Genomic DNA, 27723 nt, shown 5'->3' on the forward strand with positions numbered 1-27723 from the left:
AAATTGCTTTAAGATTTCATGAAGATAATGTAGAGCACAGTAATGCGTGTACTTTTGGCAAAGGTTAAGAAGTAAGCAATAGTTTGCCAATTAAGCAAAACTTTAAGTCTGTAATTAGACATCAAGAGAGAAAAGCACACTTTAGAGCTCAAAAAATGATAACACTAGGTTTTGAAATCAGAAAGACCAGTTTTCCTGTTCAGAAAAGTCAGAAATACACAATTTTGAGCACTGCAGCTCTTGGGCCAAAAGCAATCCTAGCATACTTGAGGGATGTGCAAGATAAAACAGTTATTTTACTGATAAAGGACACTAGAATCTGGCACGGTTGATGGTTTTCATTGACTAGCACTATCTGAAATTGTGCGATCCAACACAATATCTCACACTTCTCGTGGCAACACAGAAGTCAGATAACACAACAATGAAGCGGGACAGCTAAGTTAGCATTCTAGCCCAAAGGAGAGTCCAGTGGCTATTTGTTAAAACTGTTTGTTTCATTTAATAAATGTAAGTTTGAATATAAATCATAAGCAGTTTTTGAACATACACATAGAGACAAGCTGCTTTTCCAGAAACAAATCAATGGTTTGTGTTTTAACCATCAATATAACTTCATAAACTGCAATGCCTTCTAGTCTAGTTTGACTGCTAGCAGCCATTCCAGTAAAAGCAAGAGAGTTATAATGCACTTTGATTATAGCATCTGGAAACTGTTAGGTATGAGGGCTGCTCCGAAAGTAACACCTCCTACTTTATGACATTGGCCAACGACGTCAGAAGCAGATGGTGGTGGTATGGCAGCAGAGGTTGAACCTTCCCATCAATATTCCGTTACATTATGTTGCCGTGTGACAGATGGCAGCAGAGGGGCAGTCTGGCAGAATGGCATCTGACATGGGAGTGCATATGAAGCAAAGGACTGCCACTGAATTCCTCAAAGAGGAAAAAAATTGCACCAATGGACAGTCATCAACATTCGCTGAGCATTTATGGAGACCAAACAGTGGGTGTGAGCACAGTGACGTGGTGGGTAGTGTGTTTCAGCAGTAGCAAGAGCAATGTGAAAGACAAACCACATTCCAGACAGACATGCAGACTGTTACGAGCACACCATGCAAGCTCTTTTTCATCACTGGTGAAAATGTACAGCTAATGGTGGTGACTGTTGAAAAATAGTGTTTTATAGCTGGGAATTTGCTCTATTTGACAATGTTATTGTGCTCTTCATATCTGGAAATAAACAGCAGGCATTACATTCAGAATTACCTACATAAAAGTAATGTAACTCTTCCCTTCTGCCCACCTTGACTTCTCAGTATGCAAAGCAAGCCCTCTACATGCACAATCAAGCATATGCCAAAAACTTACTGAAATCAGCGCAATGTAGATTAAACGGTTAAATGTTTGAAACCTCAATCATCTGTCCATTTATAAAAGGAAATCATTAGTTTTCTCTTCTTGCATGCAGCAATGTCAGAATGAACTACCATTACTGTCTTTACATAGTTTTTACAATTGTGATCAAAGAAACTTGGCAAAAAACACGTTGTTTCTTCCTACTCACAAACAAGTTAGAAAACCTTCAGACTCTAACTTCTACCTTCCTAAATTTTTTAACCTTTTTCCATTTATTTTAACATTAAAAGGCACATTATATTTGCTTTACTAGCTGAGCACATCTCAAAGTACAAATAACATGGCAAGGATATTTCAGGCGACTGGAAAGAACAGGTGCAGACGGCATTGGAGTACAATGAGAATTCATGTCTGGAGGTGACAACGTGTCCTAGACTGAAACATTTTGCTGATGACAGCACCCTTACAAGCAGTGAGGAGCTCTCATCAGCCCTGCCACCTCCCACTCCCAGGATGGTGGCCATGCAGCAGCAGCAGTTGAGCATGGGGGAGCTCAGCACAGTTACAGGGCCGCGAGCAGCCTTGCCCAGGCTGAAGGACACGGAGTAGGCCGGGTAGCCCGCAGGCACAGCATGCACAATAGGGCGGCATCAAGAGCATTTTCCACCAGAACTCTCTCTTGATCATGGGAAGAGCTCATTTGCCAACCCTTATCGGTGGCATTTTTGTCATGGATCATCTTTAATGATCAGCGTGGGAATTAGTTTGATGTTGACTCCAACTAAGAGTCTGCCGCTAAGCAAGCTGGTAACAGCTTTACTTCAGAGAGTTCAGGCAGGACTGGTGCTCCACCAGACAAGTATCTAACTAAATTTTGTAATAAAGGTGAGTCAACAAGAAGACTCACAATATATAATGAGTATTTAGCAGCTATCTTATGCAATATCAAAAGAACTGTGTGTAACTTGGAAATGCCCTTTTGTAAAGAATAGTTACACATTTTTAGATCTTCCTATTTCAGGTTCTTTATTGTTAGATTTTACTGTTTTAGTTTCTTCTAAAGAACTTACAACAAAGTTGTACAGACTATACACTACCGTTTAATTGCTTTGCACGTGCATTGGGTAATGCATGGACAACTTGAATGATTAAGACCCAGAGATGCTGATTACTTTCCACTCCTTCAGAAGCCAAGGTAATACAGTGAAATAAAACAATGATTCTTAACCAGACTCATGCAGCTTAAGATCATGCAGTTTGTCTTCTGAAATAAAGAGAACATGTAAAACTTAGTTTTCAACATTAACTTGCTTAAAGGGTTTAAAATATACCTGTAAAAAGGCATCACATCACATTAATACTTTTGGATTAGCAAAATGAAATGAATGCTTTCAATTATACTTTAAGACTGCAAGAAAAGTTACTTTAGGGACAACAATATAATCAGTGTTTGTAAGTAATTCTCCCAAGTGATGAATTCCTTCCGAGAAATTTTATTTCATTCCTAAAAAAAAAATAACTAAGCATTCAACCATTCAGCTAATCCAACACCACTAATTTCCCCAAAGAAAAGTGGTCTGTGACAAAAATATACAGTGTCCATTCTTTAATGTTGTAATCTTTCTCTGGAGGAATCCAAATGTTTTTGACACTTACTATTACCAGAGGGATCTACTTCTAACAGCAAAAGAAAAACTTTGTTTTTCAGAACTATATGTACAGACAAAATGAAAAAATAGATGAGTAAAACAGAGCATTTATTACAGGAATAGGATTTTTAAACAGAGTTTTATTATGGTTCAAGATGAACTACAAACGCTTTTCGTTCAGTGTTTCTCACTGTAGTGCAGAACAATTTTAATACTGTTATTTAAATTTTAGAAGCCAGATAAACAGAAGTACTTGTAAATAATTAGCCACCCATATTCAGAATGAATCTTGAATTGCTTAGGACAATTTTAAAGAGCCATAGTCCTTTAATGAGTAGGACATACTTTAGTGCAATCTCATAGACACCTACAGATATGGAAATGAAAATGTAATTTTGTGACTCACCTGGATAGACACCAGAAGTCTGCTGGGGTACCATCCTCAAAACTGATACTAATGGACACTTTTACTGGTCTTACCAGTTAGACAAAGGGCTGAACTGGTGTAGAAGTAGGAAGTCCTGTCAAAGATGTCCTGGAGATACTGCCAGGGCACCGACCGGTGTTCGGACATGCTAAATCAAAGTACATCAGTTGCAGAACACAAAATTAAGAAACTATGATTTTTTATCTTCAATCTACCTCCAGTTTTAATCTGTTTTCCTACAGAAGAGATGACCTTCAGTGATCAGTGACCATTAAGAACTGTAATCAAAAATTATTCTTACCTCAAGTTCAAAACTTTTTGTTACCAACAGAGACTATCAAGGGTTATCACGGTATACCCATACAAAGCTCCTTGTCTAATTCATTGCGTCTTACACACACACATATATATATATTCTCATTCCTAAACATTGCATATTTTGTTTAAAAATTGTGAGGTATTTCTATTTTGCTAATTAATAAACAAACGCTAAGACACACTTTGTGCACATAAGAGCTTTCAAAGCTCATTAAAAATATTTGTGTTCCATAGCACTTCAGCCAACCCAGATAAGTGCAGTAAGTTTAGTCGCAGGGAAACAGAGGATTAGTTGCAGAGAAACAAAATCTACCTTGACAATATTTACTGTGGCTCTCATCTACCAACAGTGAAGCTGTTTGAGCAATTGCACACCAAGACTGGCTTCTTCTCAGGAGATACACATGTAATTTGTAAGGAGATTCATCCAGAGAAGGGCCATTCTGTGCCACAGACCAATTTACAGAAGTCACTGTTGGTGTGAGATCCAGGAGAAGGAGGAAGGAGAAACAGACAAAAATATACATTCCTCAAAAATGATTCCTCCTTCCAAAAATTATTTGCAAAACCCAGCAGCCAAGGAAGATTTATTAACTTCAGCTACATCCCAAGGAGGTGATTTGCTGACATTAAAATACTGACTTTTGTAATCTGTAGGCATTCAGCTGGGAGAAAGCTGGATGCACATCAAACTCCACAGTGAAAGGACTGAGCAGCCAGGCAGCGATGAACAGAAAAAGATTTCTGCAGCTGCAAGTTACTGTAATTAGTAAGGAGCATGCTCCTAGGATACAAAATTAGAACTAGACCGTATCCATACATAACAAAAGGAATTTCATGTGGACAGTTTTATGACTCCGACTGATTTTTGCTTGCTAGCAGATTTTTCAGGGTGGAAATTAACCAGACTATGGAAGGGGAAAACACTGGAGCTGGCTCAGCAGGGTTAATTCTGGCATGATGCTGCATTACCAGTCAGCTGCAGTGCCTCAGCACCACACTCCAGGGACCAGAGTAATTGTGCATGGAGTTGGCAGAGAGTCAGGAGCTCTGTTAGCTCCTGATCAGCATTAGCTATTCTAAATAAAGCTCGGCTCTACATAGACAAATGTATGTGACTCCACGTGACCCTCATCAGTACCCTGAGATTTTTTTCCACGTGGATTGTGCTATTTCCCCAATAACAAAGGGAATGGAAAGTGGACTACAAGCAGAAAAAAGATTTTTGCCGAAGCTGTCACACTACAGTTTTAGCAGTACACCATGCCCTTCTGTATACACTTCCAAAAACACATACAAGTAGATGAGGAGGTCGAGCAAATTAACCTGTAGAAGATAGAAGTCATAAGTATGTAAATAAAACCTGCAATATAAGGAAAAGTGAAGCGTGCCTTTGGTGTGCCTGCTACTACAGAGGAAAAATGTTTTGGTATAGTGAGAAGAATTTCCTGAGCATTTCAGTTTATGGACTAGACAGGGAAGCATTTCCAGGGACACAGAACTAACCCACTGAAATTAAGACAAACTAGATGAACAATTCACAAAGGAAGACTAAATGAAGACCTTGCTGAACTGAAGACAGGGCCAAAACCCACTAGACTGCTGGAAAAAAATGAAGTCATTTCAGAGAACCTGAACAATCTAGGCTTGGTTGATTCATAACTGATGAAAGAAGCTTCTTTAAGAAAGTCAACAGTACTGGTACCCATCATTTTTAGTGTATTTATACACACACATTAATGGTGGGAGTTTAGTACAATTGTTAAGCTCAAATGTATCATTATAGATAATTATTAAAAATATTGCTTGACAGAAGTTACTGCTGCACAGCTTCAACAGTAAGTTACTCAAAGCCTTTTCTGAAAAGCATACAAAAATTCAGTCTCCGATTTTTACTTACACTACAAAGACGCATCGAGTTAAGATACTATGCTGTGTAGTTAGCTAGAAGATAGCAAGAAACTGAATCATTGCACAGTAGGAGAACCCACTGTATTTTTGTCATTTAATTTTCTTCTAAACATTTTTCCCTTAACAGTAAAATATTGGGAAAAGAACATTGTTCTCAGTGCTACCTCGGTGGTTCACAGGAGTTGCAGAAACAATTCGCTCTCTCCTCTACGAGTCATCCTCCTCAGCTAAATTAGTGATTGGAGCCATCTGCCCACTCCAGAAGCACTTTTCCAGAAGAAAAAGGGAACAGTAAAATAACAGTAAATTCAAGCTACAACTACATCTGGAAAAACCCATTTCAGACATTAGTCCCTAAAACTCAATCTGATCAATAAAAGCTAAAATTATTGGCAGCGAAGAATGATACAGAATGAACCTGGCAAATTTCATAAAACTGTGTTTTAGAGAAACTTCCTTTACTGAAGAATCATCTTATTTGGTCTGGAATAAGAAAAGGCGCAATCCACTCCCGCTTCCAAACTGTTGCAGGTGACTAGGCAGTATATCCTTAGCATGCAACTTTCACGTTAGTTATTGCCCAAGGCAGAAATAAGGTCTAGGTCCTGTTTCTCCAAGTAAAAATAAATAATAGCACTACTTAAAACTGGACATGGTTAAGATGTTAGACAAACTTCAGGAATTTTATAATTTGCCAAATGCTTACCAAGTTTCACTAAATTATTTAAATCTGTAAAGCTGGAAAATATTTCTAATAGCGTTACATCTCTGCTGTAATTACTAGTGCTCAGCAATAACATTTTACCTATGAAAAGTATATGATTTGTACAACAGGAATCAATGAAAACGGACTAGATCATTCTAGTGTGTTCTCTGCCATTCGCTACAGAAATGCAAGTCACATTCGCTACAAAAAAGAAAGAAAATACTGTTACACTTGTAAAGCCATCAGCAATGAAAAATAACCTTTTTATTATCTAAACCAAGAGCAACAATTAAAATAATCATATGTTTTGCATCTAATTTATGACCTCAAAGACAGTTCCTTACACTTAAACTAGTGATATGTAAACAAGACTGATTCTGCCTTTAACTAATGTAATTTGAGAAAGTTCAAACAGCCTGCCAAATGAATATGCTCAGCTCATATCTTTTGCTACACATTAATAAGTGACACCATCTTGGTCACAAATCTAATCCTTGTATATTCCAGTTCATACTGTGATGGAAAACGTTTATTCTTTTACTTTATCCATAGGACTCGTGTCGTCCTATGGCAGATGTCTAAATGTCTGCATTATAGCCCCAGGCTGTTTTAAGAAGTAAAATTTAGAAATCCATACAGGCGGCTGTAAAAATAATTTGGGTTGCTGAATGCACTTGAACAATAGTACACAACATACAATAGGAATACAGAAACTCACAATCTTTTTATACCCACGAGTCTGAGAAAGATAAAGGAACACCTGGAACGCTGTGCAGCATCATTAATGCATTTTTTTCAGACCTGGAATACAAGCAGGTGCAGAAGACAAGGTCACAGTCAAATTCTCTCAGATACAGTATGTGAATTCACCAACTATCATTTTTACTTTTAGCCAAAGTATTGTTGGTACTGAAATAAAAATCCCACAATGCCACTGAAATGCAATTTTAGCAAGAAAAGAAGCCATCAGGCTCTTTCAGCCTTAGGGGCCTTGCAAGAACCAGGCATTGAACAGTTGTCATTCTTATAAAGGTAGAATACAACCAGGAAAACCGTATGTAGAAATAATTTCAAATATACTGCCTTCTCATAGTCCCCAGTAACTATTTTCCTCATCTCTCTAGTATCTTCTATATTATTCCAAACATTGAGAAGGTCAAAGCAAGGGCAGCCTGGTGGTTCTGGAGCACCACTGTAAATGAGGATGACAGAGTAGGACCTAGTTCTTTGTTTCCACACTAGCAAACAGAGCAATGCACTCTTCCATTGCTCAGAATATATTTAGTACATTAAATCAAAGCCTCTTTAACTGCCACATTCCAGAGCATGGCCACAAATGCTGCGTGATTAAGCCTGAATTTATTGATTTCCTCATTCTATTATGACTGCCTATACCAAACGCTTCAGCTTATCTGTTATGCAAGCTCCAGATTCAGCCTATCATGTTTAAACTTTGTCCTTTCTTCCTGACATTGCCTGTGTTAAAAAAAAAAAAAAAATGCAAACACAGAATCATACTCTGTATTTCTCTTGATCATGTTTAGTCCCTGATGCCTAAAGAGACTATGAATGACTTGATATTCTACTCATCCCACAATTCAATGACCGGAACCAGTTCAGTTTCTGCACTGAAACATCCCTATATCACTTCTAATTCCTCTGGGATTGACACTATTGCTTTTAGAAAAAAAGAAAGCAAATTATCTCAAAGTAAGAGACACAAGCTCCATGAGCAATTTTCCCATGTGACATTTGTTGTTAGAACCCTAGGAAGACAGAGCTAGAGATGGGTGAAGGTCAGTAACCAAAAACCAGCTAGAATAAGAAAGCTTGAGATTTATAGGACAGAAAAGAATTTGGAGCAATGAAAAGGTACATACAGAAAAGATAACTAAATGTTTTATTAAAGAAAGTAAACCACAGATTTTTAACTTCAGAATACACAACACCTACATCATCTCAGCTCTGTCAAAAAGATGATTTGTTGTTCATCCTTCTTCCAACTGGCAGCATTTTTACATTTTAAGAATTAGTTTCATTGATGTGTATTTCCATAAACGTGCAGGCACACAAGCAAGTTACTACAGGATAAAGTCACAGATGAACTTGAAGAGTATAAGCTACTTTAAGACATCTGCCTGTGCGTACATACTCATGTAGTAGTACTATGCAATAAACACACAGAAGCCTTCTCAAACAAACTTTGTTTAGAGCAACATAGAATCACAGAATAGCTTGTGTTGGAAGGGACATTAAAGATTATCAAGCTTTCTTCATAGGAGAGGTGCTCCAGCCCCTCTGCTCATCTTCATGGCCCTCCTCTGGACCTGTTCCAACAGTTCCACATCCTTCTTGCGCTGGGGGCCCAAACCTGGACACAGAGGGCAGAGCAGAGGGGGACAAGCCCCTCCCTTGTCCTGCTGCCACCCCTGCTGATGCAGCCCAGGATGCAGTTGGCCTTCTAGGATGCACATTGCTGGCTCATGCCCAGCTTTCAGCATGAACATTAATAGAATTAATAATGTGAGCAAAATAACATGGGTATCAAATTAACACTCAGATCTTTGTTGTCATGCTTTTGTGAATGCATTTATTCCTTTTTTCTTTCCAAAAATCAGCATAAAATCTTTACAATTCCCTCGAAAAACACAAAGAAAACATCATGTACTTCAAAGTGCTAGAGAAAAATAAGCACTGAAGATCAGCAAGTGATACTCTAGTTTTACAATGATCTCCAAAATTAGATTAGATAATGGCAATGGCAACCTCTAAGCACACTGAATGAAATATTAGAGAAAATTTTCTCCCAAGACATCACTGAACCATGCTTCTTAAAGTTAGCAGAAACTTCTGACTGAACGTACTGTTTATCAGAAAACACCAGTCTGTCGAGTACAAAGTGTTTTGTGCTGGCACCTCTGATTTGAAAAGTCCAAGTCACAGATCCTGCTGGAAGCTTTCTGATGAAGCCAGCCTCCCTAATGTTCTGCTCAAAGACCGGAACACAGCATCCTGAAGCTCTGAGATGCAGCTCTGCCCCCAAAGTCACAGAAAACAATTTAAAAGCCCAGAATAATTTGAAGCTCTCAAGACTTCCTAGCATCACGCAATTGCCCTGCCCAGTGTCACGGAGCTCAGAAGAGTTTCTATCAGCCAGCAGCTGCTTGCAGTAAGGGGCCCAAGTGGGGTTTACTTTCATATTCTAGGCAAGGAGCTTTGAATATCTGAGAATACAAAACAGAACTGGATGTAACTGTATTTTGGAAAAGAGAAGTATCCTCAGAACAAGAGAGCCCACATTGGAAGTTGCTGCAGTACTGACTACAAAGTGAAAAGCATTTACATAATGCAGAAAGCAAAAAAGATGCTGCACTTACATTCACTGCATGTCATTTCTGCAGTAAGATTCACTAGCATAGGTGTCATTTCAGAGTGCATTTCAATGGATTCTTTCTCATATAAACATTAAGTATGGCCAAATCACTCACTATGATCATAGAATCATAGAATTGCTCAGGTTGGAAAGGACCTTCAAGATCATCAAGTCCAACCGCAACCTAACCATACTACCCTAAGAACCCATCGCTAAATCATGTCCCTGAGCACCACATCCAAACGAATTTTAAACACATTCAGAGATGGTGACTCAACCACCTCCCTGGGGAGCCTGTTCCAGAGCTTAACAACCCTTCCTGTAAAGAAGTTTTTCCTGATATCCAACCTAAACCTCCCCTGGTGCAACTTGAGGCCATTTCCCCTTGTCCTGTCACCTGTCACCACTGAGAAGAGACCAGCCCCGCTCTCACTGCAATCACCTTTCAGGTATTTGAAGAGAGCAATGAGGTCTCCCCTCAGCCTCCTCTTCCCCAGACTAAGCAGCCCCAGTTCCTTTAGTCGCTCCTCGTAGGGCATATTCTCCAAGCCCTTCACAAGCCTTGTTGCCCTTCTTTGGACCTGCTCCAGCACCTCAGTGTCCTTTCTGTACTGAGGCGCCCAAAACTGAACACAGTACTCGAGGTGAGGCCTCACCAATGCCGAGTACAGGGGCAGGATGACTTCCCTAGTCCTGCTCACCACACCATTCCTGATACAAGCCAGGATGCCACTGGCCTTCTTGGCCACCTGGGCACACTGCTGGCTCATATTCAGCCGACTGCCCATCAGCACACCAAGGTCCCTTTCTGTCAGGCAGCTTTCCAGCCACTCCTCCTCAAGCCTGTAAGGTTGCCTGGGGTTGTTGTGACCAAAGTGCAGGACACGACACTTGGCCCTGTTGAAACTCATACGGTTTACCTTGGCCCATCGATGCAGTCTATCCAGGTCCCTCTGTAGTGCCTTTCTACCCTCCAACAGATCAACACTCCCTCCCAACTTGGTGTCGTCTGCAAACTTACTGAGGGTGCACTCAATCCCCTCATCAAGATCACTGATAAAGATGTTGAATAGAAGAGGCCCCAGCACCGAGCCCTGGGGGACACTGCTCATGACTGGCCGCCAACTGGATTTAACTCCACTGACCACAACGCTCTGGGCCCAGCCATCCAGCCAGTGTTTCAACCAGCAGAGCGTATGCCCATCCAAACCATGGGCAGCCAGCTTCTCCACAAGGATGCTGTGGGGGATAGTGTCAAAGGCCTTACTGAAGTCCAGGTAGACCACATCAACAGCCTTGCTTTCATCCACTAAGCGGGTCACCTTATCATAGAATGAAATCAAGTTTGTCAAGCAGGATCTACCATTCATAAAACCATGCTGACTGGGCCTGATCCCCTGCTTGACCTTTAACTGATCCATGATGTATCCTGAGATTATCCGTTCCATAACCTTCCCTGGCACCGAGGTGAGACTGATAGGTCTGTAGCTACCAGGATCATCTTTCCGGCCCTTCTTGAAGATGCGAGTCACATTTGCTAATCTCCAGTCAACCCAGACATTCCCTGTTAGCCAGGACTGTTGAAAGATGATGGAGAGAGGCCTGGCAACCACATCTGCTAACTCCCTCAGCTCTCTAGGGTGCAATCCATCTCGCCCCATGGACTTGTGAGTGTCCAGCTTGCAGAGCAGCTCCAAAAACATCTCATTGTGGATTGTGCATGGCCTATTCTGTTCCCCATCCCCATGTGCCAGCTCAAGGGGCTGTGTGCCCAGGGCACAACTAGTCTTACTATTAAAGACTGAGGCAAAGAAGGCATTAAGTACCTCAGCCTTATCCTTGGTCACTGTGTTGCCTTCAGCATCGAACAAGGGATGGAGATTCTCCCTAGCCCTCCTTTTACTGTTGTTGTATTTATAGAAATATTTATTGTTGTTCTTCACCTTAGTGGCCAAGTTCAGTTCTAGCTGGGCTTTGGCCTTTCTAATTTTCTCCCTGCACAGCTTCACTAGGTACTTGTAATCCTCATAAGTTGCATGCCCCCTCTTCCAAAGACCATAAACTTTCCTTTTGTTCCCGAGTTCCAGTTTAAGGTTTCTGTTCAGCCAGACTGATCTTCTACCCCAACAGCTCATCTTCTGTGACTTGGGGATGGTCAGCTCCTGCACGATTAAAATAACTTCCTTAAAGTATTCCCAGCCATCCTGGGCTCCCATGCCCTCCAGAACTGCCTCCCAAGGGACTCTCTCAACCATGCTCCAAAAGAGGCCAAAGTTTGCCCTTTGGAAGTCCAAGGCTGCAGTTCTGCTGACTCCCCTCTGAGGTTCAACAAGGATTGAGAAGTCTATTATTTCATGATCACTTTGCCCCAGACGGCCTCCAACCTTTACATCCCCCACAAGGCCTTCTCTGTTAACAAGCAGCAGGTCCAGGATTTTGCTTCCCCTTGTTGGCTCCTTCACCAGCTGTGTCAGGAAGTTGTCTCCCACACACTCTAGGAACCTCCAGGACTGTTCCCTTTCTGCCGTATTGTAATTCCAGCAGATGTCTGGGAAGTTGAAGTCCACCATGAGAACAAGAGGTAGAGACCTCGAGACCTCACCCAACTACCCATAAAGTAATTTAAATAAATACAACAGAAGTAATTTAAATAATTACAATAAAGTAAGAACGATGTTTCACTAAGAGAAAACTCTCTATACTCCAAAATTAAATACAGAGATTTTGGTCCTTGCAGAGATCTGCTCCATACTGCTGATAGAAGAACTTAATAATCACAGGGTTTATCCACACAGGATAAATCTATCACCCAGTTTTTATCAAGGCTTTGTGAAAAGGCAGAATCACTGTAACTACTGATCAATGATTTCTCACTTGTCTGCAAAACACGTTAGAACTGTTGCAAGGGATGACATCTCACTGGGGAGGAAGGGATTCTGGAACCAAACAGCACAGCTCCAGAGTTCATTCACCTTACAGAAGTTCTGTGGTACACTGCAGCAGCACCAAGAAAAACAAGCTCAAATGGTTATTGGAATGACTAGCTCTAAACTTGCTTTGTCTTTTAAGAAATAAATGTAACGACTAAGAGTTTACTTCACCCTTAAGAGCCATCATCATGGAGCCTCAAGCAGCCCTTTAAACAAGACACTTAGTGCTTTAGGGTATTCTTTACTGGCCACATTGTCCTGCACCCTCAGGAGGTGATCAAACATATCACTTCAACCGAGTACCTTTCCACTACTTTTAAGAGGCAATAATCAGCCAAATTTTAACGATAGGGTCCTATTACAGTTATGTAAATTAAATCTTAATTTGTCCCTCCCTCAATTAAACATGTTAATTTCCCAGAGGACTCAACACCGTTTTCTTCATTTGTTACACATGACATCATCATGAAGTGTGCTGCAGCCTTAAAAATGAATTTAAGTACCTCGTCCTACAGACCCTACTTATGTCAGGAATCCTCACATAACTCTGCTCACTGAAGTTCCAAGGCATGTTCAGATGAGAATGTTTCTCAGACCCACATACAAGAACACAATTTTAACATCCCCAAGGACAGTTGATGCCAGAAAACATCTGTCTCACAACACGGACAATGAAATTAGGACTCTCAACACAGGGGGTACTTAGCTTACAAATTCTTAAGACTTCACATCTGTTTGTTTTTTTTATAATATTCATTTAAACTTGCCTGAAAAATAGGTATCAATGGAAGTAGATGTACATTACAGACAATCAGAAGCTATTAACAAGCTGCTAAGTCTCTGTGAAACCTAAGCCATAATTTTGGTTTGGCATTACTGTGATTGACTCCGAAAATTAAATTTGATTAAAAGTGTTTAATAATTTGCCTAAGTTTTCTACAGAAGAAACCAGGAATCATAACCATTACAAAGGCTGGAACTTTTGCAACAGAAATACAAATGAAATTTCCATTAAGTTTTATAGATTTGTTGAATTTTAAGCATTAGGACAGAATAAGAAACATACAAATTGCCATAATGATTCAAAATTACAGTCACTGTATTTAGTGACAAAAATCACTACCAAATACTTGAAAAGGAGATCAAAGTAACATACCAGATCTGGAAATTTACAGAAAATTGTCTATATACTTTCTTTAGCCACATTAGATGATGACTACCTGATTTCCTGAAGAACTTCTCATTCACCTTGTTCAATTTTCAAAGCATCAGCCTTGCTACAAGAGTACCTTTTATTCAGACTCTCTTGGCTTTCTCTATATAAAAAAGTGAACCAGTTGTTTATTCCAGGTTATCCAAAACCTTCCACACCTTCTAATCACTTCTGCTGCCCCTCTCTGTTGGGGCCCAATGTATTTCTGCCCCAATTCCTTGTACGTGAAGTTACCCGAAGCTGATTTCAAGGGATTAAGTACCACCCATTTACAGAAGAGAACAGCTTTCTAAAAGCTTCTGCTCTGTTTTGACATTATCTGCACAGCTTTAAATCCTTTGCATTTTTGAGCACTAATGTTCAGGGAGGATTAGTCAGCATTCCTCCAGACCAGCACATGGGTCTCCCTGCCAGATAACCATGGCTTCTGTAGAAGATGTGTGGTTACCTGACACGATTCTCTCTCTCTTGTGCATTTGTCAACAACAAGTTTCAGTTTTAGTCGGTCCAGTATGAAGGATCACGTAAGGGCAAGCCAGACTGAAAGTGAGGTTTGTTGTGAGTAAAAGGAACCGTGTCTCATTACTCTTCACAGCCCCTACTTCTTCATGTGCTCAAAGTCCTCTCAAACTGACAATGTGGCTGCTGTTGTAACTAACGCATCAAGTGCAACGAAGCTCCCCAAATCATCAATATTCAGTAACCTTACCTCAGCAGAACGTCCCTGCTTTCACACTCAGATAGAACCCTATTCTTACCTCCTTCAAGAACTTCTTTCTCACAACCACCTTTGCTACAGGAGTCTTTGTAATACTGGTCACTGATCTAACGCCTCTGTTTCCAGAGCGGAAGGACATTACAAAGGGAAATTCATCAGTAGAGTGCCAGCCCGAATGCTTTTCTTCCATGCAATTTAAATACATTCTGATAGGTCACTGACACGTAATTCAGGTTAGCATTTAAATACCATGCTCGCTTATAATGCGCTAACCAACCTTTTAAACACCTAGTTATCTTAACTCATGGAGGAGAAATTTAAGAACATAGAAGTTTTGCAGTGAGAAGTCCAAGCACCAGGCCCTGGTACTCCAGCTCCTAGTCACACTGCTTCACTTTCACATCTTTACACTTTTGTCAGGGTTACAGCAGAACGGAATACTGAATAATACAGTGCAATTGCTACACTTACTACAGGCTGTGAAATGTAAAACGAAACAATGCAAAGCTGAAAAACAATTTGGGGCAGTAACATGTATAGCTGCTCACACGTGGCCTACAAATCAGCTTTTGAAAGCAAGACTGCTTCCCTACAAAAGACTACATTTTACCAATAGAACAACTTAATTAATTTTCCTATCAAGCAAGTATTACTTTTCTTAATTTACATCACGAGCATTTCTGCTGTTTAAAACTGTTGGAAAACTGCAACAATTGTATCACTGTTTAAGATTTTTTTTCTCAATAATTCAATTAGCATTTATGTTTTGTGTAGCTCATATTGATGAGTTAGGAGGTTCTAACCAGAAGGTATTTATTTCAGCACTGCTGTTATTCCTGTATATTATAAGTAGACAAAAATATATCAAAACAAAAAGTTGGACAAAACTTCTGTTAGAAAGTAGAAAGCTAATTTAAAACAATAAATGATGCTGTACAGTGCTCATAAAGAAATGCTTTTACCTTCAGATTTTGGTCTAAATGCCACTAAGACATTTTTAATGAAGTTATTCCTACTCTTGCCAAACAGAGTGCTTTCAGTTGATACGGATGCACTTCAAATATGGACGTCTTCATTTCGGAAACATTGCTCCACAATTAGACACATCTAGGTGAGGTGAACTGAACTGAACTTGAGCTCAATTCACCTCCATCAACACAGAAAAAAAAAAAAAAGGAAAAAAAAAAGGGGGGGGCAATATTCTTGAAGACTACCCTCAAATGCAGTTGTCAAAAAACAGGTAACCTCTCAGCATACATAAAGAACGGGATTCAGCATTATGAAATTCAACAGACTGTATTTAGATTAAGCAATAATCAACAGGAATGTGTTATCAGCTGAATCCATTCAGCTCCGGAAGGATACTGTAGGAAGAAAAACAATGTTTATTACAGGCAAAGAGGGAGAAGAGTGGAATAACTCACTTTAACAGAAAAAAAACGTACAAGGGAATTCAATGAAATTGAAAGACAGAAAATAAAAGCTAATAAAATGATTTTTTCCATGCAATTAATCTGTGGGATTCATTGGAACATGAACATACCACAGCCAAAAATGTTACCAGGAATAAAAGAAAGACTTGATGTTTAGTAAGAATGAGTGAGCTATGAGGGAAAGTACCATGCCAGTTAAGACTTAGGCTCTCTTTAGGGTTATGTGGACACTGTTTTCCACAGACTCATGTCTGACTATTAGAATGAAATTTCTCGCACCATCTTCTAAGACATCTGGCCTGATCACATAATGAAGCCGAAATCCTGCTAAATGCCAGCTCTGAATTTAATAATCTCAAAGTAGTACTTCCATTAAAGACAATATGTAGAAGATTCTATGAGAGTCCTCAAAGAGAGGGAAACTGCCTCCCATAATACTGAACCAAGTCATACAAGTCCACTGTTTTGAGCAATATTTTTGTTTCTTTGTTTCACCATCTATATTCTGTTTCTTATCTTGTATTCAAGACAAAGCATTCTCCTGTTTTTTTTCTTCCTTGCATATCATGAGTCTGCACCATTAAAGAGCACTTCCAGGGCTACATATATACAAACAGCAATATCAAGAGAAGTATTTCAAAGGAAGGTAAAACAATTGTAGGTTTTAAGCGGATATCATTGCAAAGTAATTCTCTCAGATCAAAGCAAATAAACAATGAAAAATAACATATGAAAAAGTTGAAGCATCTTAGTTTAGCATATCTTCTACTATCATTCGATTACTTTACATTTGACCTGTTTCTTTAAAATCTTTAATTACTATCAAAAAATTTTTTAAAGTAAAACCAACACTTAAAAGTCTTTCTTATAGGATGGAGTTTTACAGAGCACTATTCATTTGGTTCTTGACTGACTTGACAAACACTTATAAAGAATTGTTTTGAACAGATTTAATGAGAGCATTTCAGCGGACTGAAACAGACTTCAAAGATTCACAAAGGTTAGAGTGCAGGTGAAAATACCCAAACCATAACCACTTGGATAATTTAGATCATTTGGGTTATTATATCACACAAGTTTTATTCTACAGAAATTTAGAATGATTTGTTTAGATCCCATGGCAAGAATTAGAGCACAATTCCTTATCAATTGCTTTGGAAATTGCTGAATTATAGTTCTCTTACTCACAAATTTTCACATGATACACTTAAAGGCAAGATGCTAATTTGAAAAGCTTGAATTTCTGACTGAAAATTTACTACAGTTAGAAAAAAAGCTAAATAAAATGTGGGAGAAATTATTTTTCATGTTCAGTTTTAGCGCTACTGTTCCCCATACCTGATAGCTGACATAGCCACGTTGCGGAAATTCATTAGTTCCCCTGGAAGCAGATACCACAGTTCATGAGGTAGCTGGATAGCACAAAAACTCACAGAAAAATAATATCCATCAGTCCTGTGTGGCACACAATTGTTACCAGAAGAAAAATAGAAACAATGACAGTGAAATGTGGGTACGTTAACTTGTGACTAAAGTAGCTGTAAACAAAGTGGTTTGAAATTAATACTGAATATTTTTGGATGTTTTATCTAATTATAATATTGTTAAAACTTCTGCCTGAACCACATACAACTCTGTCAAGGTATAGCCTAGGCTTGATGCAAGTCATACACATGCATATAATGATGTGGAAATCATTTAGTAAAATATTCAGCAAAGGGGAGACAGGAACAGGATGAAAGTAATAGGCAAGCACAAAATCCAGGGAAAAAAACCAACACATATGCGTATACAGAGTCACAGAACAGAAATGTAGAAGGGTGTAGGTGGGAAGAGGCACAAGGGATTCTCTGATTCAACTCAGGCAGTTGGGGCATTGGCCTTACAAGGCCCTGAATCTCCAAGGAGGAAGATCCTACAACCATTCCAAGCACCTGTTCCACTGTTTGGCACCATCACTGCAAGAAATGTTTTTTTCAGTTTAACTGGAACTTCCTCTACTGTAATATGTGTGTTGCCACGTCTTGTCCTTGTACTGACTGCACCTCAGAACAGACTTGCTCCATCTTTCTCTATGGCCCCCCATTATGAAGCTGAAGATGGCACATAGCTTCCTCTTCTCCAAGAAAAGCAAAATGAGCTCGCACAGTCTCTTTCCATGCACAGTATCAGCATCAGTGCAAATATTTAAATTCATCAACTCTAAAGCACTGTGAGAGTTTGCAGAGTCAGCCAGCAGGAAGTGACAAGGTAGCTCAGAACTCAAGCCCAACTGCAGTCAGATAAAGCAAGGCTCCAGGGCATCCACTAACCGTACAATTTACTCTTGCTAAAGACAGAAGAGAGAACAGAGTGGCCACATAGCAAAACACTTGCATCACAATAGACACATCATCTAAGAATATGCCCTTCATTAATGAGAACAGAGAAATAATAGCTTTTAAAATATGCTAGAGAACTCATTGTGAAGGATTATTTAGAGACCTTTCATTAGCGATGTCAGCACTCAATAGAAAACAGGAGAATTAATCAGGATAGTGACATGAAGGTGATTTAGCAGTTAGATTAAAGGATGTCCCTTTACACAGCACTGTCTAGTGAAACCTGAAATAACCTGGCCAATGAAATTTCATACTGTTTATTAGAAGCATTAGACCATTGAGTCAAGAAACAATAATCCTTCTCTTTTTGCTACTAAAACACTTATTTCAACACCAATCCAACAGCAGTTACACCAGCAGCTAGCACGTTGCTCTCAGAAGTAAGAGGAAGGTCCTCCAGGGCGGCCGGACCGCACAGCAAAGACCTGCAGGCTGCAGCCAGAGCGCTGGGCTGGCTGCACACAGCTCAGCTTCTATTACTGGCACAAACGATGAAATAATGAAGCATGGAAGTAAAAGAGGGAGGAAAATTGTCAATCAAAGGAGAGAAGGGTGGGGAAGAAGTAACTAAAGACAAGCATACGCAATAGGATTTTTAAATCGTTAAAGTTTCTTTTCACAGATCTTTTAAAGAAGTTAGCATTGAGCCAAATAACCATAAAGCAATTTAATGCAATTAACCATGTTCAGATTTTGCATTTTTAAGCAAACAACCAAGTCTACCATGAAATTTTTCATTTTCTATTTAGTTTGTATCTTCTGCCTCTAAAATTATTTCAAAAGCTACTGACATAAATCCATGTTTACATAAAACTCCCCTGATTGAGAAAAGTAATTTTATTGGACTATACATGTGATTAGAGACAGCAGAACAGTCATTAGACTAGTGGTTAGAAATGAAGGTTAAAGACTAATTATCAAAGTAAAACACATGTAAAAATTCAGGGAGTATGCCAGCATGAACCAAGTGACAGATATTAAAGCTATTTCAATTTCTTTAATCAAATTTTCTCAGTATAAAGCTGAGGATTGGACAATTCCAAATTCCTGCAGAAAGGCAGCTGAATTCACTGCAATTTTTGTACAATTTCATAGGGAAAATGTGTGATTTCTCTGCTCAGCCCAAAGTTTAAGATACCAGAACACACTGATTCTATTTATTCTTCACACAGACTAGAAATACGGCACAGAGAAGAGGGGGAAAAATCACATCCACGAAAAGTGGAGTTAAAGCAAGGTCCCACAACGTGAAACCAAACGATCCGTAACAAAACAATCTTCAAGACCGCCAAACAAAGTATATCCAAACCTAAGTAACTTGATTCATACACACATGCATAATGCATGGAATGGATATACTAAGATCACTTTGGTTAAATAAATTATGAGTTACCTAGACAACTATAACATAAGGTCGTAGAGTTGGATTAAGTCCAAGTTAAATACTTCACTTGGTGATAAGGAAGCTCTATCTCAACCTTCAGAAGTATCTCATGCACGTGATGACAATTTTATTCTTCGCCTCTCTCCTCATGCCCTCACCAGCATCATCAAGTGTATCACAATCAGTCACAGGAAAAACTTCAATGAGAAAATCTGTTGGCAATCTCAAGCTTTGTTATCAGTCTCTCTATCTTAATAATTTCATTGTACTCGGTTGATTTGTAGCACGTTTAGAACATTTTTCTTCCATTCCATGTGTTAATGCATCTGGGCAGAAGGAGAGAGATGCTGTCTTCCCTACAAGAAGTAACGCAAAAGTAATTATGTCTCTTTAGGCAACTGTGGTTCCAAAGAACTCCAGTTCCAACAAATTTACCTCCTATGATCCAGGCATTTAAGCGTAACAATTACTGTTCTTTTTTCCTTCCGGGTATTGCCTTCTCGGAGTCCAATTGTTCAATAACAACCTCAGAAGTAACCTGTCTAAACATATGCCAGTAACCCACTTGGTTTAACCCATAGTTTTCTTCATATCACTGAAGGGTTACAAATTCGTTCTTTTAATTGTTATTGTTGGATTGGTAAACGTGACTGTTTCCATCTGAACAACAGCAAAACACAAGAATTAATGCACCCGTACAATACTTATTCATTTTCTATTTTGATAAAATGAGCAAAACCTCAACTGTGGATAATAGCAACGTGCTTATATTGCGCCTTTAAATATTAAATAATAAATTGCCTGCTCTCTAGTTGATTAAGGTTACATTTCAAAACCCTATTAACTGTTCATAGCTGATGTCCACACTTCAGCTGCCGACATGATAGCCAGAAGTGGCATTCATTTGTTTATCAGTTTCCTTTACAACAGTCACTGCTCAGTACTTTATAAAAGGAAACAGAACGTACCGCGCTGTAAGCCTCCTCTCATTAGTTAATAAAACCGCTGTGAAAATATTGCCCCGCTCTGCATTGAAGAAACAATTAAAGCCGGCTCCCCAGACACAGCACTTCGCAGGAGGTAGGATGCCAGCAAGCGTTCCATTTCACGAAGTCTTTAAAAGGGTCATTAATCTTTCAGTCATGGATCTGGATGCTGCAGCCTAACAGCGGCGAGCAGGAGCAAACACGCAGCGCTCTCTTTCTCTTCGCACAGACAGAAGCGTGGCAAACTCTTAGGAGGCCAACGGCTAAAATTAGCCAAAGAGAACTCTATTTAATCCGCTTTAATCTCTGATTTTACATAATCTCATTAGTGTTAATATTTTCACTTTCGTTGTTACGCGGACCTAACCGAGCCGCCTCCAGGCAGGTGCCGCACCGGGAGCGCAGCGCTCCTACTTCTCCCTGACTTTGTATTCACCTGCGCCGTGAGCCCTCATTAAACGCGTTCTCCCGTCTACTCAGCAGAACGATTTGGGTAGTACGTGACCGAGGAACAACTACCCGCCCTCAAAGGAATAAAAAAGCCCGCGTTTCCTTCAACTATCTGCTTCCACGCTGAAGCCGTTCGGAGCACAGAGCGCTGCCCCGAGGCACAGCAGCCGCCCCGCGCGCTCCGTCCGGCGCGGCCGTCACGCAGACACCCGCGGCCCCGCACGCGCGCAGGAACCAAAGCTCGCCGTGCCCGCTACTCCCCAGCAGATTAACTTCTTCTGAATTTCCGAACGTGGTAACAAAAACATTTCACCCTTCGCACCAGAGACAAAAAAGCTGCCTTCACGTGACAAGATTTTAGATTATCCTGCACGCCACTGTGACCGCGCGTGGCAGGAAGGCACCGTGGGCAGTTCGACTCCATAACATAAGCGCCCTCCGGGAGCTCGGACCTGCCAGCAGCCCGGGCCGCCCCGAGGAGCACCTGAGCCGCGGGACCCAGCGCACCGCGGCAGGGTGGATCGTCAGCGTTCGGCGCGGCTTCCGAGGACGGTTCTTTTCACCGTGAAACGATCGACACCGAACGGAGGGCGAGCGCGGACGGCGCCGCCGGGGCTCCCACGGCCGACCCCCGCGGCGGCCGGCAGCACGCCCCCCGCGGGTGAGGCCGCCCGCCCGGGCTGGGGAGCAGGGCCGCAACCCCGAGGCGCGTCCCGCGGCCGGCACGGGCAGGGAGGCGCCCGCGGCCGGGGCGCGGCGGCCCGAGAACGGGACGGAGCCGTCCGCAGACGGCGCGGGGACGACCAAGGGCAGGGGCGGGCGCGAGGACGCGGCGCGGAGGCCGCCCTTACCTGGCAGGAGGCGCCGCTGACCCCCGGCGGGCAGGCGCAGCGGTAGGCGGCCGCGGGCGGGAGGCGGCGGGGCGCGGCGGGGAAGCAGGTGCCGTTGTTGCGGCAGGGCTGGCTGAGGCACGGGTCCGGCGCGGGGGGCGCGGCCGTGGCCGGCCCGGGGAGGCAGGCGCGGCGCTGGGCCAGGGCGAGCAGCAGCAGCAACAGCGGCGGGGCGGCTCGGGGCATGGCGGCCGGGGCGGGTGCCGCTCCGCTGCGGGCACCGGCGGCAGAAAAGGAGGGGACGGATGGAGGGACGGATGGAGGCGGCGGCCGCCCGGCTGCTCCCTACCCCCGTTCCCCGGGCAACGTGCGGGCGGGGACTGAGCGGGGAGGAGCCGGCCGCCGCGCCCGGCAGGGGGCAGCCGCCCGCCCGCAGCGCCGCCCGGACCCGGAGCCGGGCTGCAGCGGCGCGGGGTGGGGCGGGGCGCGCGGACCCGGGGTACCGGGAGCCGAGCACGTGCCCGGCCCTCCCGCTGCGGCGGCGGCAGGGGGAGGAGGCGGGGGAGCGCTGCCCTGGGTCGAGCCCTGAGAAATCAAAGCCTGGTGCAGAACTTCGCGTTCGCTTTTTGGTTATTGCTTCGCTCGCACGCGTCCTCTGCTGCTACTAGAGCTAGGTAAAGGCCGAAGGAGAGGAATATAGCATCAAACCGTAGAACGGGGGGGAAAAAAAGCCTTAGAAAGTGAACTTCTATGTTTTTTCCATAAAGCGGATAACAGCGTGAAGGTTAGCTGCGTTCCCCGACCTTCCAGGCAGTTGCTTCAACAAAAGTATTTAAATCCGTAGCAACTAGCGTCGGCGGCAGCACCGGGGCACGGCTCGCGCGAACCTTTGCGCTTCTCGTACAAGCGATGGCTGAAGGCGCGTCAGGGCCAGAAATGACGGCAACGCGGATGGAGCCGGGATTGCAGGAGGGGCTGGCGCCGCCTGAGTGCCGTAGCGGATCCCCGCACCCAGGCTGAGGTGAACTCTCGTTGCGGTTCCGTTACTTGACGAGCCCTGCAGCCTGGGTTGCTTTCCGTCCTTCTCCGCCGAAGATCTGTGCCGCGCTGGCTCCCTCTGCTGGCTCTGCTCGCCTCGCTCCGAACGCACCGGGCCGTTCAGACGGAGCCGATTTAGCTCCCGTCGGTCCCGGGTGGCAGTGGGCGGGTCCTGCGTCCACCTGCAGGCACTGTGGTGATATAAATAAACAAACATAGACAATACACATACTCGAATTAAGCTGCTTCGTTATGTTACAGCTGTCTCTTCATTAAGGTTACCTTTTTCTGCCCGTATTGGAGCTCCTCATGTGTTGACACGGAAGAACTGCTGTACTTGTCGCAACAGCTCTTCTTCCTTAGTGACCATTATCATACCCCGGAGACAAAAGGGGAAAAAAAGGAACTGAAAGACATTCTTCCAATTTGAAACTGGACCACTTCTTACTGTTTTTAAGTATTTTTCCAAGCCATTTTTGCTATCATCTTGCACAGTAAGGAAAAAAAGAAACTAATCTGCTAAAGCTTGTTCCAGGAAGGCGACAGTGAACAATGCCAAAGGCCACGACCATGTCAAGTTATAACAAGCGTTTGTTCTATTCCATTCACAAAATCTGTTGCCTTGTTCTACAAGAAAGTAACTTGGTTTGACATGATTTGTTCCTGGTAAGTCCACCCAGGCTGCTCCTTGAATCTTTGTTATCTTCTCAGTGCTCTGAAATGACTGGTACATGTAACCCAGAATTCTGTGGCGCTGGATTTTAAAGCAGCCGGGCTGTAATTCTGTGTCCTCCTTTTCAGTAAAAAAAAATGTTTGCCCTTTTGCAGTCTCCCAGGACTTCATCGCCCTTCCACGCAGCCTTTCAAAGACAGTTGTTAATAGGGAGTTTCATAATGTTCCCTGAACATCTCATAGAGCAAACCACCAGGGCAAGCTGAAAAGGTGTTCTGCTCTCTAACCTGATCCCTCTCTCTTGGCTCAAGCTCTTCTGTCTGACCTTTGTGAAGAACAGGATGCCTGAACAGCCTGGGAGAGAGCACTCCTGTTCTTTGTGTTTTGTACCCTCAAAGGGTTCGCTAATTCTGATGGAACTCCAGTCTATGTCTGAGGCTTTTAAGTGGCCTTATACTTAATTTACTCAAATAAGCATTGGAAAAAAAATGGTTTCGAGACTGACAGCTGGACCAGATGCTGAGTTCTGCTTATGTAGGAGTGTGGTATTTGCAGGAGAGAACAACTTAAGAGCTAAACTAGTGGATACATCTAACAGAGCAGGGCATAACTATATCACCTGTGTTCCTTTCTCATTTTACGGAATATATAACCAATGCTCACATTATAAATTTCATTTTCATAAAGAAATATTTAACTATACAACAGAAAATATTATGCCTAGCTAATTATCTAATGATTTTCTGAAACGCTGTGTCTTTTATGCATTTTAATGTTCCGATATGCATAGTTTAAATAACTTTAGTCAGCCTTCCACAAACAAATTGCTAATTGAAATATTCAGCAAGGATTCAAGCTGTCTGCTTCATTTACACTTATTAGACGTAATACAATTCAAATTCTAGCATCTAAGACACTAATAAGCTAAGCTATGTTACAGCTTAACTACGTGTTTTGATGTAGGAATACTCATCCTCTAGTGGCTTGAAGCTTGAGATTTTGCAAGGCTTTTTTTCCCCCTCATCTATCTGTTCTGCTTAAATATTCAGTGAGGAACAAGAATCTCTGATTTCCCAAGGGGAAGTTATATGCTTTAAGTGTCCCCCCCAGCAGCGATCTTTCTTCAAATACTGATGAGTTCTTTTAAAACCTCTTTGTTTCCTTAGTGGAACTTACTTTGGTTGGTGTTTGTGTGCTTAAGGCTCTGAATGGAGGCAAAGTTTTAAATACATACATACGCTTTACTGCTATAGGTCAATGAAGAGGAAACATTGCTTTATTTTTATATGAAACTGAAAAATTCCTATTATTCTTCTACCTTGACACAGACCAGAAAGCAAGCTGCTCCCAGACAATGTATACAGTTTTGTCTGCTTTCCTCTCTGGCTCTCACATTTAGATTTATTTTAATTTTCTCCACTGTATTATTAGGCTGCTTGGAACTTGTATCTTTTCTTTTTTTCTGTTCGGCGTCTTTGATATAGGAAACTGTTGATAATGATTTGTTTCCCACTGACAACAGCAAAAGTATATATTGTTATTATTGTCCGTTGTTCGGGGGATCTACAATACAAAGAGGGGCATTGATACAGCTAGTAAGGAGAGAGCAGCCGGCCTGGGTTCACTGTGGGAATCACGCAGTCATAGGAAACCACCGTGTTCCAAGAGGGCATCCATGCGACAGAATTTCAGGTTTTGTATTGGGGAGCACAAAAATACTGTGCTGCGTAAATCCACGGTGCCTATTTTTTTTATTAATGGCTAACAGCTCAGGAGTGGCAATGTTCCCCCCATCTTTACCTGTTTGTTTGCCTTACAAACTTTCAGCGTCCTTGTTACGTATTTAGAGCAACAGCCTAAAATTAACCCACGCTTCCCCACGACGTAGATGCCTCCCAAACAAAATGACTGTCATCTGTTTCAAGTCTTTCTCCAGAAGTTCCCAGACAAATTTATGTCTCGGTAACTACTTTGCCTTTCCCCAGTAAGCACTATGTGTAATTCGAAATTAGACACTTCTGCAGCAAAGCTGTCCTTTCTATAGCGCTTTTTAGTGTCATGTTGTGCGGCGCTGCAGCAGGTATTATTGTACTTCTCAAAATAAGAAATTTATCTTAAGAATTTTATCTGGACCCGTGTTTAAGGAATTAAAGCTACATGGAATAAAATCACACATGTTTATACCAAGTTGGAGCCAAATTCTAAGGAGCTTGTTAGAAAATCTCTCGTAAAATAACAGCACAAAACTCGTGTTACAACTAATATAGCTGCAGCTTAAGGTGTTTAAATCCTATGACATACGTGCAATAAAATAATTAAGGGAGAATGTATAGGTTTTTCCATTTACAAGTTTTCTGCTCTTTTCTTGGAGCTAGATGGTCTTGAAGGTCTCTTCCAACCCAAGCTATTCTGGGATTCTGTGATCCTTAAATCCAAGTCTTCGGCTCTGAAAAGATGACCCAAAGTGACTAATTTCAATAGAGATAAAACAATTTATAACGCATTGTTTATAGTCTTTTTTCAGTCAGGGAAACAGAGCAAATGGGAAACACAAAATCTTAATATCAGAGTGATCATAAATCTTTCCTTTAGAATTAACATAGATGTTTCAGCAGCTCAAATGCTGTGCTTAGTGCAGCAGCTATCAGAACAAGTATTTGACCATGAAAAATTTGAAAGAAATACTAGGTAAGAAGAAGAGCTATTTTTATATTCAGTAAATTATTTACGTGAATTTCAAGGTGTGCATGTCAGAGGACATGATGCCTATGTTCTAGTTGTCTGGAAAAACTTGCACATCAGAAGCCATACAGAGGAGAAATGAAGGACAAAATTCTGATAGACCTTTTCCTGAAATAAAAGCTAGTCACAAGGTAATCTATTAAGAACTTCTAGGCCTTAATGTTTCTCTTTGGTATTCTGCCTGAGCAATAAACAAAAGGGTGATGCTATAGGTTTCAAGGTTTGTGATTGCAAAGGAACCGCCCCTGTGATTCTACAGGCAGCTGCTGGTAGTTAAAACATCCTAGAGAAAATTGATTTTATTTTCATTTCAACACAAAATTTCACAGCAAATACAAGATTTAGTTTGTGGTGGTTTTGTGGTTGTTTTGTTTTCTTCTTCCTCTGTCATTTTTTCTTTCAAGCTTCCTTTTTAATTTCTGTACAAGTTTGCTTTATTAATCATTATTATTATTATTTATTTTACAGTAAAATCTATCAACTATCACTAGATTTAAAATACATAGATATATGTTGCATTTTTTTCTATGCATGTTCTCTTACGCATCATTTTAAAGTACTAGATTATGGCTCAGTGCAAACTTGGCTTTATTTCATTCCCTCTGTAGGCACTTCTTTTACTTGAGAAAAGTGTAACTGTGTTTTAGTCAGTGTCGATCAACAAAATACCTTAACTCCTTCGTACCTTAAATCTTCAGGCTCACAACCAACTTACTCAGTGTTGATCACAACTCTCTACATCCCCAGCACCCTCCACAGAGATGGTGAAATATTACCTGAGCTTTACAGATCAAGCTCCATCCCATATCCTAAACTGTTTATGTAGATATCTAACTGACAAGTTGGATTCTTGCCCAACATCCTACAGGAAGCCAGTGGTGAGTAGCAAATTCAGCCTATAGTGCTCATTTAAACAACTAAAACATAGCTACAGAAAGCAACCAAGCCCAAATTTCCTCAAAAATTCAGCATAAGTTTTGTCTATGTACTGTTCATGGAGAAAAAAAAATGAAGCCAGTCTTGCACTTCAACTGAAAGAGGGAGCAGTATGTAACATATTTGCTGTTAACATCAAAGTTAAGGAAGTGGATGTGCACTGGCGCTCCACATAGTCTGTGGCCAAAGTGTAGAGCAACCTCTTTTATACAGTACACAGTGCCTCCTGAAAAAGAGATGGTAGTGGTTTTAACACTCTTACATAA

At 41.5% G+C, this 27723-nt stretch overlaps 1 protein-coding gene across 1 annotated transcript in view; it reads right to left on the minus strand.

Annotated features, from left to right (window-relative positions):
- The window catches only part of DNER (delta/notch like EGF repeat containing), a 117876-nt gene extending 95485 nt beyond the window's left edge, over nt 1-22391 (minus strand). The window contains exon 1 of the mRNA XM_021395825.1: nt 22090-22391. Within this exon, the coding sequence (XP_021251500.1) occupies nt 22090-22314 (225 nt within the window). The 5' untranslated portion in view covers nt 22315-22391. The remainder of the gene's footprint in view (nt 1-22089) is intronic.

This window comes from Numida meleagris, chromosome 4 (genome assembly GCF_002078875.1).
Source record: "Numida meleagris isolate 19003 breed g44 Domestic line chromosome 4, NumMel1.0, whole genome shotgun sequence".
Taxonomy (NCBI): domain Eukaryota; kingdom Metazoa; phylum Chordata; class Aves; order Galliformes; family Numididae; genus Numida; species Numida meleagris.